General features: G+C 35.4%; 1 protein-coding gene across 1 annotated transcript in view; it reads right to left on the reverse strand.

The window, feature by feature from the left end:
- The window catches only part of JAKMIP1 (janus kinase and microtubule interacting protein 1), an 81479-nt gene that overhangs the window by 34049 nt on the left and 26722 nt on the right, over positions 1 to 20708 (reverse strand). The window contains exons 4-11 of the mRNA XM_042871683.1: positions 16983 to 17192; positions 16159 to 16278; positions 13902 to 14048; positions 13138 to 13278; positions 10079 to 10138; positions 4309 to 4437; positions 3021 to 3149; positions 1883 to 1966 (exon numbers count right to left, since the gene is read on the reverse strand). Of these exons, the coding sequence (XP_042727617.1) occupies positions 1883 to 1966; positions 3021 to 3149; positions 4309 to 4437; positions 10079 to 10138; positions 13138 to 13278; positions 13902 to 14048; positions 16159 to 16278; positions 16983 to 17192 (1020 nt within the window). The remainder of the gene's footprint in view (positions 1 to 1882; positions 1967 to 3020; positions 3150 to 4308; positions 4438 to 10078; positions 10139 to 13137; positions 13279 to 13901; positions 14049 to 16158; positions 16279 to 16982; positions 17193 to 20708) is intronic.

Raw genomic sequence — 20708 nt, forward strand, 5'->3', positions numbered from 1 at the left:
ATTAAAAAAAACTAATTAGTCAAGATTCAAATTACTTTTTAACTACAAGATTTCAATTTTTTGTTCTGAATTTGATATCAAGAGAGCTGGTAAAGTCTTCACAGCTTCTGTTTCCTACAGTTGTAATATTGGACTAAAATATCCTGGGATAACTCAGTAGAATCTTTTAATTCACTGTTTCCTTTATGAAAATATGTTATGGAATGGTTCTCCAAATGAACATTTCACAAGTCTTATCAAATAGTCAACATTATTATGACCTACTAGATGACAAAGTAATTTTAAAAAATGACATAGGGCACAAAGATGTCAGTTTATTATCATAATCATTTATTTTGTTGAATATAAGGACTAACAAGTTAGGAAACTAAGTAGGTTCTTCAGCTCTCAGGAAAACACTGTGACAAATTCTGTGAAAATCTAATGCTAGTGTACAAACTAGCCTAATAGGGATACTACTGTATTGCTCCTTATCACATCCCTGTTGGCCTTCTCAGGATTACTAAGAGATTAAAGGTCATAAATATGGTTAAGAATCCCATAACGTAATAAACTACCTAAATTCTTATTTCCAGACATTTATTTTTCATATTGCCATTCAAGAAACAAGTCTCAGAAGTAATTTCTTGCATGTGTATCCATTTTCTCTTGTCATGTTTACACACATACTGCTTGTATTTTACACTGTAATAGTCAATTATTTTGTTGTTATTTTCATTTACACAGCAATTTGCCTACATCACCATTATCATCAACACATGAAAACGTAGTTGATCCTCATGAGGTTTTCAGTTCCAATTATTCCTCCAAAACCTCAACAAGTCATCATTTTTATATTGATAACATATTCCTTAATAATATTTTACTTACATAGAATTTACTAAGCAAATTGCAGTTGGTATGGAAGTGAGCATAAACAATTTTTATCAGTTTTTATCAATGTTATCAATTTAAATACGGTTCCCAAGCATTCAAATTTATACAGAAACTTACAGAAAGTTTTCTTATATAGAACTATAAACGATATAGAAACTATAAAAATATCAATAGTGTTAACCTGACATAATTTGTAGGTTGCTTTCATTTGGTACTTTAGGATTATTAGTCTTCAAAATGTTTATCTACAGATAATTAACCCAATTTTATTGCCATATACTACCAGCAATCTTAAGCTGTTATTTTAAACAATAAAGAAATGATAAAATAACATCCAATTTTCTGTGTGTTCTAGCACTTATGCATCTGAACATCTTTTAAATCCACCATTCATTCTCCTATCAGTCTTCCTGACTATCCTAAATATTATTAAATATGCACTGAATATGCATTAGCCAGATCTTTGCAGTTATTTACAAGGTGCAGAGAAGCCCAATTTTACTCTGTGTGACGTTATGGCAATTTGAAAGTTGTTGTGTCCTCCAAGAAATGAAGCTCAGAAGAGTTTACACAGCAAGTGGCTTCCAGTGGCCAGATACACTCGGCAGTTTATTGCTCCAGAATACAGGGAAGTTAATTTTTTTCTTCTAAATTTTCCTGTGTTACACACCAAAATATTCTATGATACAGAATACTCATCTTGTTGGAATTTATAGCAAAGACAAAACAGAAAAGAGAGAAAACTACACTGAATGACAGTAGGAACAGAATTTAGAATGCATGTATATGTGGATAATTCTCTATTACACTGACTGTACTATGTATTAAAAAAAGAATCTTTGGTGGTTAGCATAAATACCATTTTCCTTTAAATAATCCACTGCTGGAGTAGTAATTAAACTGCATCGGAGACATTAACACACCAGCAAGCAATGAAGATGGCAAGGGCACCACTGCATGCAAGAGAGAAAATGATGTTGTAGAGGACATTAAGAGAGCATTTTACCTGGCCTTTCTCAATTAGTGCTTTCTCCAGGTCCTCAATTTTTGCCTGACATCGGAGAAGATCAGCTTGCAGTTGTTCACGAGTCTGAGGAAAAAAGAAAATTGTATTATAAAGTGCATATTTAATCACATATGGAATGAAATTGACTCTCTTTTGGATCATCTAATCAGCTTTTAATGCTTCTCATTAAAATAAATGCTTTTGAGTTTATGCTAAAAAAATATTTAAAGACATCAGTTTCAGAGTATTTTTCACTCCTAGTGTATGTCGTCTCTAGTCTATACATATTCTGTGATCAAGCTCTCCTCATAAAAAAAATAATGTTAGGAACTGAAATAGTTCTTCATAGTTCGTCATAGGAAGCTGTTCGTGAAAAAAGTGGAAGACAGAAGGAAAAAAGTGCAAGACAGAATTGCAGTAAACACTGAATAAGCTCCTAACAGTTAAACAATTTGAAGAGCTATACGAAAATAAAATATATTGACCCAAAATAATGCATTTACCCTTTGATTGCATAACACCACTGCGTTTTCCTCTTTCTATACAATTTCTAAACCATCCACCCACCACGTTCAGAGATGCCCTAAAAGAGACTGAATCATACAAGTAAATAAACAAAAGATGTACAAAAGGCAAGATCTCTGGAGATTCTCAGTTACTGAGAATCCTTGAGCTACTACAATTATTCTTCCTATCCAACTTCAGCTACTTTTTCACCTAAGCAGTTCAAAAATTTCCATAAGGATTTCTTTCTGCATCTTCAGGTCCTTGTTGTTTACCTTAAGCCTCATCCAAAAGTAGAAGGAACACCAGAACAGCGTGCCTTGCAAAATTAACCATGCAAAAAGCTACCTTCTGAAAATCTTCAACTCCCTCAAAAATGTCATTAATAAGAAGGAGAAATCATTTTGTAAAAGATAATTTTAAAAAGCTATAACAAAAGTATTCATATAATTGCCTTTCTTCCCATGAAGGCAGAGGCAATATGCAATGGTCTCACAATTTTCAAGTACATCAGTGCCTCTGAAATCAAAATCTAACAGTAGCTGTAGTAATGCTACCATATCCTGCTGTGCAAAATTTTTTCAGCTTTTCCAAATATTTCAGAGATAAAAGGAATTGCAATTAAAATAATTACCCTTGCTTCTCTCTCTGCATCCAGGGTTCCACCAACTTGTTCTTGAAGCAATGCATATGCTCTTTGCAAAGCTTGATATTCTCTTGTTAGCTGGCAGAATCTTAGTTCAGCTTCTTCTTTAGGTGTGCTCTTAGCGAAGAGGAAAAACAGGTGTTTTTGTGTACGTAACAATAAATGCAAATAATATTTTTGTATCTATAGAGACACAACAAGTAACACAACTCGTCTGAGTTTCAAACTTCAAGAAAGCTGTAAGAAAAATGACATGACTAGAAATGTAAGGAAAAATGGTTTAAAAATGAATGAGAAATGCAGAGCTCAGCAGCTACATTCACCTTAAAATTGCAGGACAGTGTCAGCTGCTATATAAAGCAGTAATACATAGAAATTTCAAGAAACTGACTGAGAAACCATGACATGAAACAGTTGCGTTTATCACTTTTCTTCATCAGCTCCAGAGCCACAAGGTATAAATCCTACTTGTCACACAGTCCACACCAGCATAAAGAACTTGACCGGCACAAGCACACTATCGCAGCAGCTTCATCTCAGTAGCATTAAGATCCTTTTTGGTTTTTTTTTCCAGTAATATTAACATCTGAAGTTGCTTAGAATTTTAAAAAACTGACATCAACAATTTCAAGATCTTTTCTATAATGCTGAGGGCAAGAAAAGTCCTTTAATTAGTTTTTGCTCCTGGAAGTCAAGATACAAGGAAAAGAAATTAAAATATTACTAGATATTAAAGCTAGAAAAATAGGAAGCCCATTACAAGTGAATAATGGAAGTCATAAGTTAGCAAATAGGACAGATAGATGAAAGAGAATTTAGTTCAATCTTTATCCTCAGCTCTGCAATCTTCTGAAGCAGGTCAACTGCAGCATGTGTCACAGAGCTCAGACAAAACATGACAGTGGATATTTACTCCCTATAATCACTTAAGCCTCACTGAACTGTAAAAGCTTCTCTCAGTATCTTGAAAACAGAAAAAAAAAATCATGGTTGTATAAAAGCAGTCAAATTATAAAGCCAAAAGGCAAACTGAAGTCTAGTTTAGGCAAAGCAACATGCTTTGTTTCTCAGCTCAGTATCAACCAAATCTAACAGGCAGAATCTTATTTTATTACAGTGACTGTGGGGTTTAAAATTGGACTTGAAACAGAACAAAACAATTCTCTGCAAAATCTTTCATACAAAAAGCTTTTTGTTTTGTAGCTGCTAAAATGGTTGCTATTATATTTTGTGCCAATTTTAGTAGAAGTTAAAGAACAAATAATCTGCTACTTACATCTTCCAAATCTTCCTCTGGTGTGGCTGGTGTCCTGTCTGTTTTATCTGTGTTATATGAAGTTACAGATGATGTTTCTGAGTCTAAGGATTCTTCATCAAATCCAAAAAATGTCTCCACAACATGCCTCTGAAAAGTTAGTTTTCCTCAGTTATTAGCAAAACAGTTAGAAAACCCCAATGACCCAGTAAACAGCAGTCAAGATCTTCTCTGACCATTCAGGAAGAAGAACAACCCGTGTAAACTCTTGTTCCATTGAATTAGTTACCTTTCCATCGCTGTTTGCTAAGGCAGAACTCCAAGTAGTAGTGGGAAATTGTTAGTAAAGTAATGCTTTAGCACAAACATAAATACTAATTTCCAAAGTCATAAAGATCTGATTCACAAGATTCACAGTGGAGGACTGCAGTACCTATTCGGATGTAACCTCAAAGTAAGCTGGGAGGGATACGTTGGTGCCTGCATTTACACGCACACTGCACTTACAGCCTGCAGCTCTGGTCCTCCATGGTCCATCTCACCAGGTTACCATGGTCTACCAGTCCTAGCTCTCATCATTTGTTAGCTAAACAGCTCTATAATTGTTTCACATGCAGCTGATCCCACTCACACTACTGGTCAGTCTCAAGGCCATGTCCTAAGCAATTGCTTTCCTTGAGATGAGAATACCAGATAACAATTAAAAATATAATTCAAACTGACTTGTAAACTAACTGATTTTACGAAAAGCTCCAGAAAGGATGCTATGCACTCAAAAAAGAAGTCACTTGTTCTCCAAATCTGTATGTCCATCCACAGACATACAGATAAACCAGATGCTATATGGGTAGACAAAAGCTTTAGAACAGTCTTCAGAAACCAATCTTATTTTTGTAAGCTACTAACCCACTAGCATTACTGTTGGGTATAGTCACAGGGAGTGTAGCTGTTGTATTAAAAACCTATAATGGTCCGTTACTGCTCTGTCCTACAGGAAGCTCTGCAATCCTAGTGCAGTGAGCAGCAGAACTGCCAGATGCACTTAAGATTAACACTTCCCTGCCTTATAGGGAGTTTCCACGTATAGCTTTAAGAGTTGAATCACAATGGCTCTTGAAAAGAATATGTGCACATGTACAATACTCACTGGATTTTGGTAACTACATGGTTTTCATTGAAGATTTATTCAAGCTTTTCTTAAGAAGCAGGAAAGCTCTCAACAAATTATGCTTTTATACTGATATGTGAATTCAATTGTTACTTCTAAATCATAACTGAGAAAAGTCAAATCAGTTGCTGAAGAATTCTGATCTGAATTCTAATTTCCTCTGACTACTCTCACATATTTGATAGAAAGTATTTTTAATGTGAATTTATATAAATTCCTTCACATAATTTTGAAGTAAAATTATGCATTAGGCTTTTGTAACTCCAGTACTAAATCTCCTACTGGAGCACAGTACTAGTAAATATAAAAGTTTGGAATGTTACAGAATGTTACAGAGCAAGACATAGAATATATAGTATGCATATTTCAAGATACCCTCACATTTTTAATGGTAATCTGATTGCTGGGTTTCTAAAGCAGTTTCATGGCCAAATATCCAGTTTTTCAATAAATTAATCTAACATGATTAAAATTATCAGGATGAATTTCCCTGCAATTCAATCAGAGGAACTAAGCAGTAACTTCTTACCTTCATGCTTATATGTCATTTCTTGGCAGCCAGAAAAATACAGGCACACCAAAGTACAGAGGCAGATAAAAAAAGAAAAGTATAAAACAAGAAATATGAACTCCATCACACCAGTGTGCAGGCTTTCCCCTGTTGCAAATGCAGTTTATTTTTTAAAGTTTAAGTAAAAAATCAGGTCTGTAGAGACCTGCTGTTTCCAAAGAAACTGAGCAATGATGCTTTATTTTCGAAAGCATAACATTATCAATCATGGAATCATAGAATTCCATTCTTTGGGTGCAAAACAAACAAACAAAAAACAACATTTTCCAGATTTCCTTCGTTATATCAATTCCAGAACAGGGCTGCGGGAGGCAAAGAAAACACCATGAAAAGGGAAGGAAAAGAAGATTCACATCTTGTACGTCTTTCTCCTAACAAGTGACACATTAACAAAAACAAACAAACAAAAAAAAAAAACAACTCCATTTTCTTAGGCTTTCCTTCAGAGAAAAATACCCTACAGTACTTGAATATCCACAGTCATTATATTACTCACTCCTCTAAACACAATCAACAGAGATTGTAAAGTCCCATCCCGCTGTGCTGCTCCTTTCCTCAGGGGCATCTGAGCTGTTTGCCAGTGCTCTCCTATGGGCACCTGTGTCCCTTGGTAATTGCAAGAAATCTCAGTTAAAGCTACACTAGCAACAGTAACCTAGTGCAATTATGGTACTCCAGAAATAACATAGATATCTGATTGTAAAACAAAACATTTAAATCCTTAGTACTTCCAAAAGCCTTACAGCTGAACTAACATTATTTAGACACAGTAGGGCTACAAAGGCTACTGGATTAGCCTTGACAGATCATTCACACAAATCTTAAAGACCAACAAAGTTATGCCGTGGATTTTGTTATACCTAGCAGGAATAGCTGTTAGGAAAATACTTGTAATAGAAATGTCCACATACTGGACATTATCTAATCAGAGTATCACAAAAATTAAGGAAGCTAGATTATAAGTGTATACCCCTTTCAGTAAAAACTGCAACAGTACAGGAGTAAAAGAGAATCATGGAATCATGGAATGGCTTGGGTTGAAAGTAAGCTTAAAGACCATCCAGTTTTCATCCATGCTGCCATGGGGGCAGGGTTGCCAACCACTAGACCTGTTGCATTGCCAACCAGTTGCTGACAACATAGACCATGTTGCAAAAAGTCTCATCCAACCTGACTTTAATCACCTCCAGGGATGGGGCATCCACAGATTCTATGGGCAGCTTGTGCCAGTGCATCATCACCTTCATAGTGTCCCACCTGTGCTCTTAGTTCCTGGTTATTAGAAGAAAAAAAATGAACCTTCTACACATTCTAATATAAGCTTATCTGACCAGAGTCATGAAACCTAATTGTCATCAGTTATTTCCTTTTCCACATTATCAAGGAGAGTCACAGCTCTGGAAACAGATCCAACTCCAATAGCCAAACCTGGTAATTCATTGGTGCTAATGATGCATGTTAATGCTCAAAATTTCACATTTAACAAATCTTAGAAAAGCAAAGCCAAGAGTTTACATCAGTAATTTCTCCTTCTGAGTGGTTGGCAGGACAGATACAGTCATAACTTCTTCTACTGCTATATATAGGTTATCATCTGTAGGATGTAAAAATCTCACACAGATCATAGACTGAAGTACACTTTCACTGTTCATGTCTCTATAGAAAGTAATTCATCTTAGACTGCATTTGAGAGAACACAGTCATTTGAGAGAAGTAGATATTTTCAAGACAAAACTCACATGTCCTGTTTAGGTACCTGCTTCCAGAGGAGAGCAATCAAAACATTACAGCTCTGTAAGGTACACTCAGAGTGAGATGTCTATATCTCACCACTGTTAGTGACTTTTGACATAGCATTTGATTTGATGAATTTTACAATTTTCAATTCAATTACTGACACAGGCTGTAAAAATTGAGATGATACAATCCCCACAGGACATCTGGGTGAGTAATCTGTTCTACATAGATATAGTAAGTAAAAGAGAGCAGGAAATTTACATAGCCTTGAGGATTTTGATTTATCTTTCTGATTTAGCACCTAACTAGACTCAAACCATTTTGATTCTCCCTTCATGAAATGTGATCTGCATGAAAAAAAACGAGAAATTCGTGACCTGAGCTAACTTTTTGAAATTCCTGCTAAACTAAGAAGCTATTCAGGCACAACTAAAACAAAGAACATTTTGTAGAAGATCTTTGAGAAGATTTTAAATGCTTTAAATTTTAAAGCTTTTCAATACAGTTGCCTATGTAGATTCAAGCTATGTTGCCCCTAGATAATAAAAATATAACGAAATTTCTTCGGCTTATAACAGTGATTAAAAAAACAAGGTATGGAATGTTAAAATGCATTTACAAGTATATTATTTGGCAGTAGCCTTGATTAGGGTTAGGGTTACCCTAACCCTAACCCTAACCCTAAGATTAAAGTGAAAGAAGATAGTTGGACATTAAGGGGTTTTGGATGGTAGAAGGGCTGGATTTTTCACTGGTGGTGGTTTTTATAGGTTTTGAAGATTTATTATTTTTATTTCGGTTAAAATCTCAACTCCAACTGTAACTCAGTATATTTCTATGGAGAATCAGAGTGAGGAATAACAATTTGATCTTAAACTGTACAGCAAAAGAGCAAACTTACACGATTTGATACTAAGATATAATGACAGATTAGCTGTGCCTAGCTTACTTTAATACCCTTCAAAATTATGCGTTGTAGTTCTGCCTTCACATAAAAGCAGCCATCATTACCAAATCACACATAATATTCAATGGCACGTAATAAATTTATCCTTCTGGAAGAATTCAGTTTCACGCTTTTGCTTCATCCACACTTCTGTATCAAGCGCCATTTTGTCAGACTGCCCCTCTGCTGCCATCTGTCACATGGCAACAAAATGTAACAGAATATTGCTAGGAAGGTCCACCCTTTACTGCCATACCACCATCTGCCTCTGATATTTTGGGCCAACATAAAAGATGGGAGGCATTACTTTTGGAGCAACCCATCGTATGCAGAAAGTCCTATTTTAAAATTGTTCACAACAGACAAACTCCTGGATACAGTACAACAAGCAAAAATAGTTAGCTTACTAAAAATACATTCAGCCTCTATCAGCCTTACATTATGTAAAAGTAGAAGATATGCAAGATTTATCATCATATCTGAATTTTTCTTTCTTTATATGACAAAGACACATCACTATTAGAAGTATCACTTGAAGAATTATCACCAACTCAGAGAACAGGAAGGGATAATTCTTTCAGAGTACATAGAACACAGAGCTATAAAAATGCATCACCTGGAGGTTATCAGAAGTACACGGCGCTGAACACTGAAAACTAATGTAATATTCATTTACAAAAGCATGCATCTTATACTGTCGTATACCTGATAATAACCTCCCCACTCTTCACTTCCATTTTTTCCCTCCTATCCCATTCTCCTCCCGTCACATGCTCCAGGCTGTTAATGTTCAGCTTTGCAAAAATAAAACAGTATTCAGCAAAACCAATTACTTTAAAACACATTAAAATAAGCACTGAAGGCACGGTTTGAAACAAAAGTTTCAATTTCTGAATCCTATTTTTTTCACTTTGCACTCTAGAGCAAAGTAGTTACTAGAGAAAAATAGTTACATATATTTTTTCTATTTTTACCTACAGAAATATCATTTCATCCCTAGCATGAGCTAGCATGAGCTAAATTTTTCAGTTGTGATTAAGCAATAACTTTCTGCAAGTACTTTAAAGGGCTGTATTTTCTGTAAAATTACACTTCAAATCATTATATCTTGTAGGCCTCAAGCCACTTGAACATGTAGGTCACAGTGGCTAAAAACATGATTTTTTATGCTTTGAAAACAAGCTTAAACACAGTTCAAATCTTAGAGCTCCTCCATTGTCCTTAGGAAAAAGTTAATAAACAACAAAAGAAAACAGGAGAGTTACATGAAATTCTACCATTAATTTAAATAGAACTCTAATTTTGGGTAGTATTTGAATATCTGCTGTTCACAACAACCAGAATGCACAGAAAATGAAGGTTTGCTCACCTTTTGAGGTTTCAGAATTTTCTTCTTCTGTTTTTTCGATCGCAATAGCCGTTCCCTTTCCTAAAAGAAAAGATAACATTTTGGTGTAGATTTCTTCTGAAATACACATATAGATAAATATGTTTAACACAAAGAAATTTAACAAGTTTCTTGAAAGCTGAGGTAAAGCCAACACAAACACAACGTCTTTATTCCCTCAGACTACACCATGTTGGTGTCACACCACACTGTACTGCAGTTGTATCCCTTTAGCAAATAAACATTCAGCCACACACTTTACACGCTTGATTGGAAGTTGGCAGGAAAAGGCTTTGCTAAATATTGGGCACAGATTTCTGGCAGTTCCTTTGACACTTTTACCGAAAGGCTCACTATGGAAACAGAATTATCTTTCTCATTCCAACATTCAATCGTCCTGAAGATGCATGTTGGTAGGCAAAAAAGAATCTCAGCCAGATACAGTGTTATGTGTAATTTATAGGGATAAATAGGCAAAAAAGGAAAAAAGGCATTTTTTCATCAAGAGAAATCAGGCCTTAGCCTGCATCTAGTTTCTAACATGGCCATGGAACAATATTGTACTTTACTACTTTATGAAAAATACTGGTTTACAAACATTCAAGCGCAAGAATGTTGTCTTAAATTTAAAAATTCAAAATGAATGTAAGAAATGCAGAGATTGTGGAGAGGGGGAAGGGAAGGTGACAGCAGGTGATCTATCTAGCTTTACATCTTTGCATCTTTTAAAAGACCAATAGCAGCTGCAAGTTCATCTCTAGCAGTCATTGCTCACAGTATATTTTCCTATTCAGAGTTATTCATTATACATTCAGTTCAGAAACTGAATGGGAAGCTCCAAGTAGAAATCAAAATAAAATAACTCATTTTATAAGTGCACTGTTCCAATAAAGAAGTTTTGGAAAAAAAGAAATAATTCAGAAATTTTTATAGCACCTTTAATACACATGGCTTTCAAAATATGGAAAAGTAATGACCGCCAAGATAGACTGAAGATATCTCACAGTATAGGAAAATATAACGCATTAAGTTAAAGCTGTAAACACAAAGCTACATTTTAGAAGATGTAGAAGAACAGTGTTCACTCCTCAGAGAGTGAGTTAAGGCACAGTCCCTGCTTTAACAACAGGTCTCAGGCATCCCAGGCTGCTGTTCAAATTATTGGAGAAATGAAATATTCTTTCTCTCTTTCCTTCTCTTTCCTCTTCCACCTCCGCAGAATTAAACAAACTCTTCCTAAATACCCTGACTTTTCCTTTTTCTGATATTTTGTAAGGCTGCTCAATCTACTTTCTGTCGCAATATTACTTCAAGTCATCAGAACTAAAATAACACCAATTAAAGAAAAACTATCTGCTGAATCACTTGTGTGTTTTGTAAGCATCTGAGTTTATTCTGACAGTTTTCCTTTTAAGAACTGGCCAAGAAACCATGGTTATGGGAGAACTCAAGTTGATAGGTCTTCAACAGCATCAAAGATACTCTGGAACTGACAATGTAAATCAATTCAGACAGCCTTATTGCTGTCGACTATCTTTCTTTTATGTGGGTATCATACTGTACTCAGCTGTAGTTAAGATGATGACTTTTGTGTTAATCAGGTATGCGACGTGGGTCATTCTTTTTGATTCATTTGTATTTTCCTGAGGCAAGAATTGAACCAGAAAATATAGCTGAAAAGCACAATGGCACTGCAGAGTGCCTTGCATTCATGTTGAAGGCAAAGCATCAATTAGTTTGTACTAACAAGCAAAGCAGTGCACTGGCTTACAATTTCACTTATTTCTGCAGCTAAACGACATACAGAGGATAAGAAGTAACCAAATATGAGACCATATTTTGCAATGCTTATTAATCTTATTTTCACACTAAATATAGTTAATATTAGTTGACCAAAGTTAGGTTACAATATATTACCTCAAATTACTGGGTCACATCCTCTTCACAGTGAAATATAGGTGAGGTTATACCTGCATATATTGGGAATTTAATGTAATGAGATAGTCCCTGTCTGTAGAGCTGTATTTTGAAGGTAAAGAAGCATCTCTCTGTGAATCAGCATTGGTGTCTGGATAACATCCCACCGCTCATAACACTGGGCAATGCACACAGACATCTTTGGCAAGATTACAGAGAGAAATCCTTGGTCAAAATCTGGGGCGAAGTGCCAAGAATAGAGTTCCAGACCAAGTAATAACACATCATATTGTTTAAAATTTTTATCTTCTATTTTTATTTTCTGTTTTATTTTCTAATTTGAGTGTTCTGATTGTTTAATCTCTTATTTAGACAGAAAGGGCTCAAATTTGTTTCATCATTATGTAGCTTTCATAGTGCTATTTCAGATGCCATAGAACAGTCCGAGTTCCAGATGCTGCTCCAGATGCACATGACTCTCAGAGATGGTATGTAATTTCTGCCACCAGCACCTGAATGGTGTGTCCCTGTGTCCAAAATAATACTAAGCACTTCTAGTGCAGCTGAAATGAGTCCCAAGCAGTGCAAAAACCTATGAGCATAATCTTAAGTACTTTTCACAGTCAGACGGTAGCAACTGTGCAGTTGTAATAAAATGCTACCTTTGGTAAAATGAATCATATATATTTCTATTTGCTGTAAGAACAGAGCGTGGGCAGTTCAGTTAGGTGGAATTAATGTCATTCTATACATTCCTTTGTTTTAGGAGAAATTCTAGGTCAAATGAGTAGTTGAGTTTACAGCAGGATCTATACCCAACATGTTTCAGTTATTAAGTTCTGGAATGTGTCCTTTCCTCCAGGCTCCTCAGTTGCTGACATTCAGTTTTGTAAGTAAAGTGAATGGACTGATGCACCTCTTTCCTTAAGCAGTCCATAATTGATAAACACATACACACTGCAAAGAAATTCATTCAACATGTGGGAAATAACAAGAACAGTTCAATGCCAAAGAATTTCTTCTATGCCATTACTACAACTGGAGTTAAAATATTGCTCTCCAATCTTCAGCTTGCCTACCAATGTATATGCATACATGAGTGCACCAGACATGAGAAGTATTACCACTGTGAGATCATCAATAACATGCTGCTTTTCTTTGACTTGCAGTCGAAGAAATTCAATTTCTTGTTCATCCCGTGTGCTGCTAAGATCGTTTAAAGATGTGTGCCTCTTCAGCACTGGTTGTGCAGATAATTTCTCTTTCTACAAAAGTTAAAATAAAATTTGTTATTAAACACAAAGAATATTTAAATTATCTTTCCATAAACATAAGAGAATTCTGGTGCATGATGTAGCAATCTATAATTCTTCAGACTCATTCATATTCCACTACAGCATAAGGCCTCTTTCACCAGCTAAATAAATATGCCGTATTCCTTAGTGTTAGTACTTCACATAAAACATTTTAGAACAGAATCAAAGAACATAGTCTGGAAAAAAGTCAGCACAGGCAGCCTGACATCCTATAGCAGTAGAGACTTTGGCAAATATACTTAAAGTCTGTTTTGACCTTTAATCAGGAAAAAAAAAAACAACATTCTTTCATAAAGCTGATTTTCAGTTGTACATTTACAGTATCCAAATATATCTTTATCTACTCATGATCCTTTTCCTTAATGAGGGCAAACTGATACAACTCAGTGACACAAAGGAATACCACTCTGTACTTAGATTGTGAATATTCAGCTGCATTGGCTGACTCGGGCAGCTGTATCATCCCATTGTTGAGACTCTGAAATGCCTATCAGAAAAAAAAGCCTCACGAGCATTTCCACCTCCAAGTACCTGAGTTCTCTTATAACACGATATCAGAAATTATTACTTACCAATTCTACATTTTCCCTTGATAGATTTTTTATTTTTTCTTCCATTCTCTGGATGCACTGCATCATATCATCATTTTTTTTGCTCATCCTCTTATTTTTTTCGACCAAAGGCTTTAGCTGACTTTCTGTCTCCCGAGAACGTTTCAGCTGCAATTGGCAAAGGAAGAAGCTAAGCTGTGCTTTAGTATATAGTTTTAGGAAAGAATAAATGTGTGAGTATTCTCTTGCCCTTTCCATTCATTAGAAAGTTTAGTTCTTTTCTTAAGTAGCATCTGGTACAGACTTCTGTACTAAGAACTACAAGAGTCCAAGCAAATAAGAAATAGCTCTGGTCCTTGGATTTTGCTTCTTACAAAACATTTATGAAGATCTGTAAAAGTGATTTCTTGATAAACTAAACTTGCTATACATAAGTTTCTTGTGAGCCAGTATATATATAGGGTCATCATCTTTCACCAACTTAACTACCCTTTAGTAAACGCTTCCTGCTCTACTTTGAAAAACCTATACCTAGTGTGTAATTAGAGCAATACAAGAGGCAGCCAGAGGGCACAGATTCAATCTCAGCATTCTGCTGACATTTCCAAGCTGTTCAGCTTTGCTCCTGTGGTCTTATTATATTAGACAACTGAATGAAACAAATTACTGCTCTTTCCTGTGTTTGTGTGTATTTAGTATTTCACCACTTTTGTTTCTTTAGTCCTTGAGTTGTTTTCTTTGTTTTTGTTTTTTTTTTCCACATAGTGCTTAATCACAGGAGCTTATTGATATCACTAGTTTTATGTAGTATTGTCTCAAAATATGACAAAATTCCTAACTATGTTTCTGAAACCTCAAAGTCAAGCATCAAGAAGAGCTTTTGACTGAGTCATACATGCCTTCCATTTAGAGGGACACTGCAGTAAAGATGTTGCAGTACTTTAGCATTCTTCAGGGATGTTTTGACTGACTTATGTCCACAGAAAGGATTAGGAGGCTGAATTATCTTGTCTTTAATAATGCAACCTTGAAAGAAAGCATGATGTTCTTGTAAGTACAGAGTAGAGGAAAGCAACTGTACTGGTAAAAGAAAAAGAAAAAAAAAAATAAAAACAGAACAAGAAAAAGAAAAAAAAAAAAAGCAAAAAAAAAAAGCAGCACACTACCCAGCATCTAGGCAAAGTAGTGAAAATCACTAACAGCATCCCGGTTAAAAAGTGTGTTCTTACATAGTTGTTTCTGGGGAGGGGGAGTTGTTTGTTTTATGTTGTTCTTCTAAAATTCACAATTACACTCTCAAGTCATCCAGTGTTACTATATTATGGTTCAATTAACTTCACTAGTCTAGATTCAGCCAAGACTTTGGAAAAGAAAGTTTCAAAAATTAGTTTTGATAATCATCAAGTTATCACAACTAAATTAAGTCCCTTTATCATAAAATAAATCCTCTGATCTCAATATGAAAAACTAAGTCCAACAAAGAGTAAGAACAGGCCAATGCTGCACTCAATGTACTGGAAGGAAATTGTGCCCTCACCGTACATAATAGCATTACTTTTGAATCAGAAACACAGGTTGCATGAAAGAAAAATTCTACTTAATTCTACTTAAAATGAAAAATCCTTTCTATTTCCATTAGGAACAGTGCATTATAATAGGACACATATAAGAATGCATATTGTTAAAACTCAGTTTCACAGTCCATGGGAGTTTTCCCATTAATCTCATTACAAGCAATTAAGTAGCAACACAGGCTAATAGAATTCATTCTTAAAATTCATAGCCTTTCTTTAATAAGTTACTATCATTCTCCTAGGATATTTTCACCTACTTAAGAGACTTGCCTTGAGAAAGATGGCAGATTTCACATCTCCAGACCAAAAACACTTTTTAATTCTCAGCTAGCATAAGCATGTCACAAAACTATTGTTCAATTTGCCTATTACCAAGATTAATACAGTAATTTAAGGGCATGGATTATGCATGTTTTACACAACATCGTTAGACAGTGCCACAGGCAAACTAACAGTCAATTCAGTTACAATGACCCCAAAATAAATATATAAAGCTTTATTTCTCTGAAACAAAAGAGATTCCATCCCTGTCTATGGTGACAAAGTAAATATCCATAGAAAAATCTCTTATCTTCATGTATAATTGATTGTGTCCAACCAGGTCTAATTTGTAAATTATTTATAACACTGACTTTTCAGCATTAATTCATTTACCATAAAAATGTCCTCCCAGTCATCATCTGTGTTATTACTAATTAATTTACCAGTTCATTTCTTTCATCTGCTAAGAGAGTATTTCTGTCTTCCAGCTTCCTTATCATAGCATTCAGTTCAGCGATTTTCAACTGAAATCTCCTCACATCTCGTTCATCCAAATGCTGCTCCTTTGCATCAAAGACATATAGATATATAAAATTATCTTTAAAAAGACAATTCATAAATGTAATATCATGCTTTAGCAAGTAGATTGTATAAATCTAAAGTAGACTCTTACATCAGTGTTTGGAAAACTTATTTTAATTAACTGAAAGACTAAACAGCAACATCCTGTGTAAATGCTACATGATACCTTACCTGAAAGGGGTCTACTTGACAGATGTATGTAAAGAGTTAATGATATTTTTTTAAAAAGCTAGGTATAAATAATTCATTCATGACTTGTAAATTCTAGCATGATTTATAACCATTAGCTAGAAGAAATCTAGTGCGTATTGCATAGGCTAAAAGCACTTGGAACAGTTTTGGAAAAGGATAGTACATAATTTCTAAAATTATGAAATAACTAACTCTAGAAAAATAGAGGGGTTCTAGACAAAGAAGGGCTGTTTTTAATCACAGATAACAAGTTCATGGTTGAAGCTCGTCATGTAAGCTTTAAAAGTTCTGTGTTCACCTATTTTTCAACATTCTTTGAAACTGAAGATGTCCAAGGATTTTCTCACTCACGAGCAAAACACTACATGCAGTTCTAGACCACTTACTGTGAATCAAGCCTTTTAGCGTTTTATAAGTAACCACAAAATCAATGTGAATACATAGGCAATATTTGCCCTATGCTGGCCATTTGAAGGAGACAGGATTTTCTTACCGGGCTTCCCATCAACTCGGTGATGTCCCCCACTCCTGCAGGAAGTTCTCTCTTGGGGCTGCTGTGGTACCGCTCTGCCTCCTTCACTTGGACAAGCTGCTCATCCAAAGCTTCTTTCTGAAGGAGGAGTTTCTGTGTATGTCCTGCCTGAATGCCAAGGTCTTTCTCCAGAGCCAGAATCACTCTATCTTTGCCTTTGATCTCATCCATCTGGAAAGAAATATAGCAAGGAAGTTTCTATAACATCCCCAAGTATGGACATGCTGCATACATATCCATAAACCTGCAAAAAGAAAAAAAGTTCTTTTTCTATTAGATTAATACCAGAGTGGCTGCTAAAAAGAAAGATCTCTCTCCTCTGAAGCATTTTCCCCTCCCCTTAAAAAAGTTTCAGCTCTCACTTGACAATGAGCTTGCCGGATGCAGTCTCAGTTCAAGTGGAAAACAAAAATAGATGCAGACATACATTGAAACAAAATATATAGCCACTGAGATTGTCCATTTCACTTGCAAATACACACCTTAATAAGAGAAATCTCCTTTCACCATGATCCAGAGAAGCAACACATGGCTAACATAAAGTAAGAGGAGCAGACCCTTTAAAACTCACATAAGCTTTGTTTTGAAATTTAAGCAATACACATTTGCCCATGTTGACTCTCTCTATTAGTCAGAAATTACACACAGTGAATCTCTTCAGAGGTTTTAAGATCAATGAACAGACACACAATCACATTGCATCTTAAATCCTTAAGTATGCCTAAGCATTTTGTCTGCCTTTGCTAGTTTCCAGCTGGAAGGAGAAGAGCAAATACATGCAGAGCTTTGGATAGAACAAATAGTAGGGAAAACTAGTCTTTAAACAGCATCTATGGTCATTGGACTGCTTTATTCATTCACCTTGATACCAAATAAAGCATTCTCTTAGCAGGAATCTATTGCAGCTCTCATAAGATTTGTACCTCACATCATCAGTGTTACATTCATTTTGGTAGTATTCCAAAAGCCAGAGGAAGTGACAATCTGCAGCAGTTACTATAGAAACCATTTTCTTAACAAGAATATTAACCATTAATTATATATTCATTAAAATTGTACCATCTCCTTTAGTCTACGAAGTCATTTTCTTGGCTATCTAACTCATGGAGTTTTGGAAGAGTATTAAAGCCTCACATAAAGAGAAAAAAAAAATCACAAACTGTATTGTTTATTGCTATTACTTTATTATTTGTTATAGTCCTATACCTATATATCCTTCAGTCAAGTTTCAACTGTACCACTTCATCCTCCCCCAAAAGTACAAAGAAAATGTTACAAATAAAACTTATAGTCAAGTCTGACAGTCTGAGTGCTGTACAGGATTAACACAATCAAATTATGTGATCAGATATAATATAACTTTTTCAGGATTCTCATTTTGCTCTTTTCACAGTCTACAAAGCATGTGAAATTAGTTTGCGTCCGGGATCTGTATGGCAAGGGATAGCTTGATTATTCCAATTAAAATGTGATTTAAAATAATCAGCAGATTTGAAGTGAATAAACTGGTCTGGACTGCTCATAAATTGCAATTATTTGTTCTAATGCAGATTTCCTTCCTGATCTGGGGAGGCCAGAAAGATCTCAGTTCCTCATCCAATAAATGGAGTTATTATATTCCAGCAAGTTAATTTAGATTTGTGCCACTTTAATTATGTCAAAAAGAACTTCCAGGACAAGTATGCAGTTTTTATTAATGGAAGAATTTGCGACATGCAGGATTTCAGAAGGACTGTGCAGTGAACAGCAATGACAAAAATTAAGCAGCTGCCTCATTCACTGAATGCTATCTATCATGCACACTGATCTGTCACGGGTCTCCCTTCAGAGGAAAAAATGTCATGTAACTAAATACCGTGGACAAGGTTTGGCTCACTGTTACACAGGTGTTCATTCTGAAATAAATGGAACAGAAGTTGGACTATGCGAGGCATATACTTCACAAGGAAGAACAAACGTTATGTAGGCAGCATAGATTATAGTCACACAATTAGTAGCACATTTTGTACTCTTGATATTGTCACAACTTAAATGCTAAGTGGAATGATGCAGGTGTTTAAGTTGAAAGAAAAAAATGGAAAAATTGCAGTACAGACTGCTATTTGATGAACTGTGGCAGAATAGATCTTTTGGAGTTTATCATCAGTGACATTGCACCCAAGTCATCCTTCCACATGCTTCCATCCATAAAGATCAAACACATTGGAACAAAATTGCATGATGGAGCTTTTGGACAGGACTAGGGGAAGGCAAGGAAGAAGGCAGAATTCCCCTTTGGACTTCCTAGTTTTTCTTCTACAAAAAAAATCTACATGTGGTGAAACTAAGAAAAAAAGTTTCAGTCAAATAGAAAAATTACGGATACATTGATAATAGCAATATAATAGTCATTACTACAGACCCCTCTCTATTTGAGGACCTATACCTTAAGTTAGAGACACAGCAGAGCATCTCTTACATTAGTAAATGTGCATAAACACATGGAACATAGAAACATAACATGTGCATAAACAGGAAACATAGCAGTGGTGCTAATTTCATCACAAGAACAAACTAGAGGAATTTCTAAGCAATTTTACTCGAGTAACTCAATACAACCAGAATGATATGAATAGAAGAGTAGAAACAACACCTCTGCCTTGATTTGTTTTAGCTATTTAGTTCGCAGTATAACTTTCTTTTCCTGAAAGGAGCAGTCACATGTTTGATGTCTTCAATATAACTACATCAATCCAATCTCTGCCTCACTTTTCTTAAATTTACCCTAATACTTAAATTTTCCATAATACCCATAAATTTTCCATCTTTCTTCTGACTTGCGCATTACACAGTAAGCTTATTCATCTTCCTGCCTGCCACAGTGTGCATGCTGCTGCCAGTGATTATTTCCTTAAGCCAAAAACTCCCACCTCTGGATTAAGATGCTTTGGCTTTTACTACATTAAACAAAAAATTTACACTTGTTCTCAATGATATGCCCAAACTATAGTCCATTTATCCCTTATCAAATGTTAGGCTGCCACGTCCTCGTTCTTTTAGCAGCTTGCCATGTTTGCAGGCAAGCATTTTAATGTCTTATCCCATGCTGCTTTTCCTGCTTAAGGGACTCAGCACAAGCATCCATTTGGTTACCAGACAAACCTCAAATTCCTCTTAAATCTCTCCCCTTTTTTTTCATACTTGTAAAATGGAAAAAAGAACAATAAAAAAGCATCAATATGTAACAGTAATTACACTGCGGAGAATCGAATCTGTTTTCTGGTCATGTAACAGCTTATCTAAACTAACAAATCCCTGAGAACCTAAGAGGCGGGAAGTATTTTTTCAGGAATGCAGAACTTTCTCTACTGGAAGTTTAGGTAAGCCAATTCCAGCACTGAGCTAAGCTCAGTGGATCAGTAAGTCTGGGTGGATCAAGTCACACTTGATGATTCTTTCCCTGATCCTGAGCAAGATTTTCCACTCTTCCTCAACCCCTCATGGTCCAGGGAGCCACAGCAGGTGCCTACATGAGGTTTCTGCATCTGTGGCACAGCGTAGCTGAGCTAAGCAACACACAGCAACTGAAAGCTGACTACATTGCTCTTGTACTTGTGTATTCCTTCCTGTATAATCATTTAAGACCTCACAGTAAGGTACAAAGGGAGGCCATCTTCTATTCCAAAGTATTTAGAATAATTAGATCCA

This window comes from Lagopus leucura, unplaced genomic scaffold (genome assembly GCF_019238085.1).
Source record: "Lagopus leucura isolate 7727_CA_CO unplaced genomic scaffold, USGS_WTPT01 Super-Scaffold_100004, whole genome shotgun sequence".
In the NCBI taxonomy this organism is placed as follows: Eukaryota; Metazoa; Chordata; class Aves; order Galliformes; family Phasianidae; genus Lagopus; species Lagopus leucura.